Genomic DNA, 6746 nt, shown 5'->3' with positions numbered 1-6746 from the left:
GGAACCCAGGGCCCCTCTCATTAGAACGTGGGACGGGTGTTACATTACGTTACTATTCTATGTGCTTCATTTGATCTTAATTATCTACATTATATGTTTTCTTAAGTTCATTCCTAAAGGCAAATCAACTTGAATGTTCTCCATGTCTCCGTGCTTTATCACACCTAATTTGACTGGTCTGATAGTTTAATCAATGTGTGTTTGGGTGATCACAAAAAAATTTAAGTTAATACTGCAAATATACACAATCTAAGGTATTACAGTTATCAAGGATGGTTAAGTTTGTTTTAATAGGGAGAGAGTAAGCCTGTTCTATACTCCTGTCCTCTTCCATGAACATGATATTCCAGTTCTAACTTTTGTTCTTTCTTCTTAATTTAAGCTTCCAGATTCATTGCCTGTGGTACTGACACATAGTCAGTGCTCCCGTGTGCCATGCACTGTTATGTGCAGTCACACAGTGGCACTGCTCTTCTGAACAGCACACTACTCACAACTCAGAGTGCCGGTCGTCCCCCCTGACCAAACAATGTGATTGGTCACTTGCAATGTTGAACCTGGAACAACATTTTCATGATGATCTGGGAACAACACCAACACGACGATATCAGATCATCCATTAACACATAGTGAGTGAGAAAGGTGACTGGAAAGAAAAAACTCAATGCATCATGGGAATCCCTGGCAGCCTACGTCTATTGCAGCATAACTAAGGGAGGATTCAGGGTCACCTGGTCCAGCCCTAACTATATGCTTTACCTAAAAGGAAAGTTTTAAGCCTAATCTTAAAAGCAGAACGTGAAGTGCTCTAATAGGGTGATATGGTACTACAAGTGTCATGATCCTGGGCCATGTTGGCCCAGTATTCTTAGTTCTCATGTGTCTTTGTATTCAGTTCCCTGTTTAGGCTCTGTTTCCTGAGTTGCCCTGTTGTGTTGTTCCCTGAGTGCTTTCCCTTCATGGCTTTTACCCCCTGTGTGCCCCTCTGTGTATTCATGAGCCCTCGTCCCCTTTCGTGTTTATTCCGTGTCTCCCCTGCCCGTTATGTTGGTGTTCTACTCGTGCTCTCTCTCCTCCTGTCTGAACCTCTGTACTTCCTGTTTCACCTCTCCCGTCAGTGTTGTGTTCACTCCTGCCATGTCTCGTGATTATTATCAGTGTCACCTGTGTTCCCCGTGTGCTCCCACTTCCCTCGTTAACCCTCTGTGTATTTATGTCTGCGTCTCCCTCAGTTCTGTGTCGCGTTCTCCCTCATGTTGTGTGGATCTTCCTGTGTCTTCCTGCGAGTGTTAGTTTACTTTTTCCCAGTTAGTTCTGTATTTCCTGTATTCTGCCGTGCCAGCATTAAAGCTGTGTTTCTCGAGCTCATCCCCGTGTCTATGAGTTTTTGCATTTGGGTCCTCATCCTGCCTGCCACACAGCGACCCTTGACAGAAGAACGCGACCAGTAATGGACCCAGCAAACTCCCTACGGAACCGGCAGCGAGCAGACCCCGCCTTCCCTAACGAGAGGAGAAGGCAGGAGGCTCGGCATGCCCGGGAGCGCGAGTCTGCCTTCTATGGGACTCGATTGGCTCTAGGTGGGCCGCGCAGCCTCCAAACTGCAAACGCTGCTGCTTTTTCCCCACACCGTCCCACGGTAAGAAGAGTTGGAGGAGTCAGCCTATCACCTGCCACAACTCCTCCGGCCTTTTCGACTTCTGGTTCGCCTCTCCAGTCACCGCCCACGTCCCGCGCAAAGAAGAGGGTTATTCGGCGGCCGAGGAGAGATCTTGTGCCTCCAAGCAGCCTATCTCCGCTGCAGTCCTTTGCGCTCTTCCTGGGACTTCCACGCTCGGAGCTGCACAAGCTCCCCGTCTCTCCGGCGCAGCCTGGTTCGTCATCGGCTCAGCCAGCCGACATCACCGAAGTGCCTGCACCCACTGCCTCGGGAACTCACGGCACAGTCCCCGGAGAAACACGACGCTCACGCCGTCGCCACGCTAAAGCTACTGAGCGAGCTCCGGTGGTGAGTGAATCTGACTGTTTTTTCCATGCGAGTTCCGAGTCCGACCGTCTCGGACAGTATTCGTTTCCTGAGTCCGCTGTTTTTCACGTCCGTAACTCACCAAAGAAAAACAAGAAGTTTGGATATGAGTGTGTTCCCAGATAGCAAGGAGACATTGAACAGATGTTGATTTTCCATCTGAACCATCAGAATCGTCAGGATTGAAATGTCAACACAAAACCAATGTTGAAACAACATTGAAATACTGATGAAACCTTACACTGACATTGAAATAACATTGATTCACTGTTGTTCTGTCATCGTTGATTGTTGATCTATTTATAGTTGACAAGGTGACAACAATCACGTTGAAAAACCATCGATTTATGGTTGAGCGGGAAATTAAAGCTGCTACCACTTGGACTATTCCGCAGCACCCCTATCACATTGGTACGTCCCTCCAGGTAACCATTGTCTTGTACAGTAGAGCGGGACATTAGATTTACTCTCAGCGGAATTGACCGGAGAAGGCATCAGTTCATGCACTGCACTGGCCTGCACCACGATTAGTATAAGGTAAGAATGAATGACTTTTGTTCTATTCGTTATTTCCACGGTTGCATTTGGATAACAGTAAAAAAAAAAAAAAAAAAAACTTGTTAATGTAAAGTTTCGGATAAAATGTGGGAGCCCGAAATTGTGTCTACTTTCATCTTACAATCCGGCAACAAATAAATTGCACTGCAAACAAAGTCTATCAACAAAGAAAACATTTTCGTTTCATACTTTTCCGTTATATTCCCTTACAAAGCTAGCTTTAACGCTTCGAGGGTTCCTTTGTTCTTGCCGTCACCTCGGCGCTTGACCCGGACTTTCGCTCTGTAGTTGCTTTTTAGCATGGTACTACAAAAAATTGTAAATCTGTGATATATGATTGATAAACGTAAAGGTAACTGTATAAATGTGTTCAATGACTTTGTTACTTTTAATGATTGGAGAGCACCCGCTTCGATTCGCACTCAATTCAAACTTTACGTTGCACGCTCACCTACCTTGCGTTTGCACCTTTTGTCCACACGTAAACTGCGTTTAGCATTTACGTGTGGACGAGGAAGACGGAGAAAACGCAGCGTCAAAGGTGTGCGCCTATTTTGACGCCACACTGTGCGCCAAGTTTTTGTCTCGGTGCCATGAATTCCTACAATGGCAGACTTAGACAAAATACTGTTAATTTTATTATCTTCAGTGTTTAAATGCTTACATATACGGGTTTGCTTGTAATTGTTGCCTATATACATTTTAAGCTATTATTTATTATTTAGTTCAATCAATAGATCAAGTTTTGTAGTGACTATGAAATATATTGTAATTATCTGTTTCCTGTTTATCCTAGACAGGGCAAAAAAGGACTCCAAATTAAAAAAAAGATAAAAATGAAAGACTGGTGCATTGTGCAGTTTAGCACTGGTGGTACAGAAATAGTCCCTAGATCATGGATAAATGGGGAGAAATTGTCATGGCCTCCATATCCTCCGTGAGACACATTCAGGATCCACGACGCAGTAAAGAGGAGAGTTCATCCTGGTGCAACATGGCTCACCTATGCACCAGTCCGACTTCTAATAAGCCATGGTGGGTATCATCTGGATTGGTGTTGTATAAATGTAACAATAACAAGTTTTTCGTGTCCTAATTTATGTCTGGCCATACATTGTGTTTGTACTTCCAGACACATTTCACGAAGCAGAACGCAGTCTTCAGAAATATCTAAGTGAACACTGTGATATGTCTGACCTTCAGTCCGAAGCTGAAACTCAGACCAGTCATAAAAGAAAGCACAAGTAAAACTTTTTTTATTTCACAAACATATCTTTGATTGCTAAGAATTTATGATCTTGTCTTTTATACATCTGTGGTGCTTGCATACTGCTATATCACCACATAATATAGTCCAAAAAGTGGAAGCTTGTAAACTTTTTATAAATGCAAAGCCGTGTACACTTGTGCACTTCAAAAATTCTTTGTATACTGTACCTTCTTGCACATCTCCGTTTCCTGTGTGTGTTGTTATAAATCAAACTGTAACTTTAGGAAAAAATATTCCAAAAGCACATTTGTAATTACTTATGACCGTTTTCAACTTTTTTTCTTTAGACCAAATCCCCTGTACACATATAGTGACTCAGAGGATGAGCAGCCCACAAAGAAATGGTTTCCCCAGGCCCCTCGAGTGAAAATACCAGGTAATAAAATACTGTCTAGTGTCTTTGTACATATCTGTGTGTGACACAAGGAAACTTTTGATAAGTTGTCTGTATTCTTAAATACTTAAAATTTTTTTATCTTTTTCTGTCAGACCTGACGAGAGCTGTTAACGAACTCCGTGAGGAGGTCAGAGCCATCCGCAATACCGGCTGCAATGAATCGGTAGATGCTGGGGTACTGCCTCTGGATTTGCCCTTGCACAACATTGAGGAGCTAAACAATGCAGAGGCAGCTCCTCAATCACAAGAGGCAAATAAGGCAATGGTAAGTATATAAAGGTTATGTACACTTTGTAACTATAAAGTGTAATAGCTGTCAGATGTGATTTAAATACATAACAACGGCCTGTTGGTTAAACACACAAGCACTTGCATACACATTTAAGACATGAGACACGCTAGTTCCATCTCTTAAAATGTGTCTATAGGTGAGACGCTTTGCCTTGATTGGAGCCTGACGCAGCAGTTAGGGGCAAACTCTATGTCCGAGTTTGTCTTTGCACAAGCAGTGCAGAAATGGCTCCGATACGCCCCAGATCATTTGGGTGGTGCAGGACGCACATCATGCAAAAAATTACAAACTTCTGTGAATCATATAAACGTAAATAGGAAACTGTCTTTTAATAAAGTATTTAGCAAACGAAACATGCCTATTGACCTTTTTTTGTTTGTTTTTTTCTCTGTTACATCACATGCAATGCTTTCTTATTTTAGGATATTAATATTGACATGATACATTGTGAGACATTTGGGTTTTTTGTTTTTTTTTTTTTTTATAAAGGGTGTCCAATTTAAGGAATAAGTACAATTATGTGTTTAGGTGGTTGAAGTATTGATGGAAACATGCAGTAGTTTAGTATTGGTTAAAATACCTATAAAAGGTAGATTTCCAGTCATGATTTAACTGTTGTTTTAATAAAAAGCAAATATGCGAAAGAGGTGGAAAATCAACACCATAGCTCAACAGTGTTTCAATATCAGAATCTGACATTGTTTCAATGTCAGCAGTATTAGAAAATATAACGTTGAATCAACGTCAGGTTTCAACATTGATTCAACATCAAAACCTGACGTTGTTTCAACGTTAAAAGGTGCAAGAGTGACGTTAGGTCAACGTCACACTTCAACGTTGATTCAATGACACAGCCTGATATTGACTCAACATTGTTTCAATGTTTCCTTGCTATCTGGGTTTCTAGACCTCATACTGTTTCTACGTTCGCCTCCGCATCTGTTACGCACGAGACTGTGTTCATCACCCCTCTAGAGACTGCTGTTCATGCTGGACTAAAGAATCCTGGCACTGTAAGCCCCGTACGCATCATCCCTGGGGCCAATAACTCCGTGTCTGGAAAGTCCGGGTGTGTTAATTCTGGTCCTGCAGTGCCTACCCTCACGCCCGTGTTTGAGAGCGACTATGTTTCCTGTGCTCCTCCCAGGTCAGCTGCATTTAACTCACAGACCGTAGAGAAGCAAAAGACCGTTTTTGAGCCGCATACTTGTGAACAGCACTGTGAAGTTAACAGTTCTGCGGTCTCTGTACCTGCTGAGTGTGAGACTGTGAGTGGTGTGTCTCCACTCCTAGACTATGCTGCTCTCCAACCTGTATCTTTAGAAACCGTCTGTGTGAATGCTCCTGTGTCCGCAACGGATCCCTTTGTGCTCGGTATTACTGACTCTGACTCTGCTAAACCTGGATCTTCCTGTGCTATGACTGTTTTAGAGACTGCTACTCCTAACATCGACAGCTTAAGGCCTACAGAGTTGCCAGGAGTGACTCGCCATGAATCTCTGTTCGCTAACACTGCTTCTAGCTCCACTAACTCGATTTTCCCTGTGTCTGTTTCTGTTCCTGTGCTTCACACTCCGCCTCCAGTTCCTGTAACCAGGGCAGCGCGGGCCCAGCTTTCCCTTGCTCCCGTACCAGTTCCTCGGGAGAGGGTGGCTGAGGTCCAGCTGGTCCCTGCTTCTGTCCCCAGCCTGGCAGAGGCGCTGTTCATCCCGGCACCCGTACCTGCTCCTCGGGTGGGGTTGATGGACACCCAGCCTTTGCCTGCTCCTGTTCCGGTTCCCCGGGTGAGGTCAGCCGTGACCCTGCCGACTCCTGCACCCGTCTCAGTTCCTCGGGTGGGAGCGACAGAGGTCCAGCTAGCTCCTGCACCTACACCGGCCCCCAGGGTAAAGGCAGCCAGAGCCCAGCTCGTCCCTGCACCCGTATCTGTTCCTCGGGTGGGGATGGCTGGTGTTCGGCCAGGCCCAGCACCATTCCTGTTCCCCGGAGGAGAGCAGCTAAGAGTCAGACACCTGCTCAACCACAAGCGCAACTACCACTTCAACTGGCATTTCTGTCCATAACTCAGTCAGTAGCTCAGTTATTAGCACAGTTTCCTGTTTTGTCACCAGTTCAGTCTTTAGCACAGTTAGCGGCTCCATTACCCACTCAGTCATCCGCTCTGTTACCACCTCAGTGTCTTACTCCATTGCCTGTTTGGTTA

At 44.6% G+C, this 6746-nt stretch overlaps 1 protein-coding gene across 1 annotated transcript; it reads left to right on the top strand.

The window, feature by feature from the left end:
- Window positions 1-2149: 2149 nt before the first annotated feature.
- LOC143416459 (uncharacterized) lies at window positions 2150-4908 on the top strand. Its single transcript, XM_076881663.1, has 6 exons — window positions 2150-2563; window positions 3381-3619; window positions 3717-3828; window positions 4142-4230; window positions 4344-4516; window positions 4680-4908. Exons 3-6 carry the CDS (start codon window positions 3773-3775, stop codon window positions 4707-4709), a joined length of 348 nt encoding a protein of 115 aa, XP_076737778.1. The 5' UTR covers window positions 2150-2563; window positions 3381-3619; window positions 3717-3772; the 3' UTR covers window positions 4710-4908.
- The last annotated feature ends 1838 nt before the right edge of the window (window positions 4909-6746 follow it).

This window comes from Maylandia zebra, linkage group LG3 (assembly GCF_041146795.1).
Source record: "Maylandia zebra isolate NMK-2024a linkage group LG3, Mzebra_GT3a, whole genome shotgun sequence".
NCBI lineage: Eukaryota > Metazoa > Chordata > Actinopteri > Cichliformes > Cichlidae > Maylandia > Maylandia zebra.
Note: the sequence above shows the minus strand (reverse complement) of the source record. Positions and strands in the feature narration are given on the sequence as shown.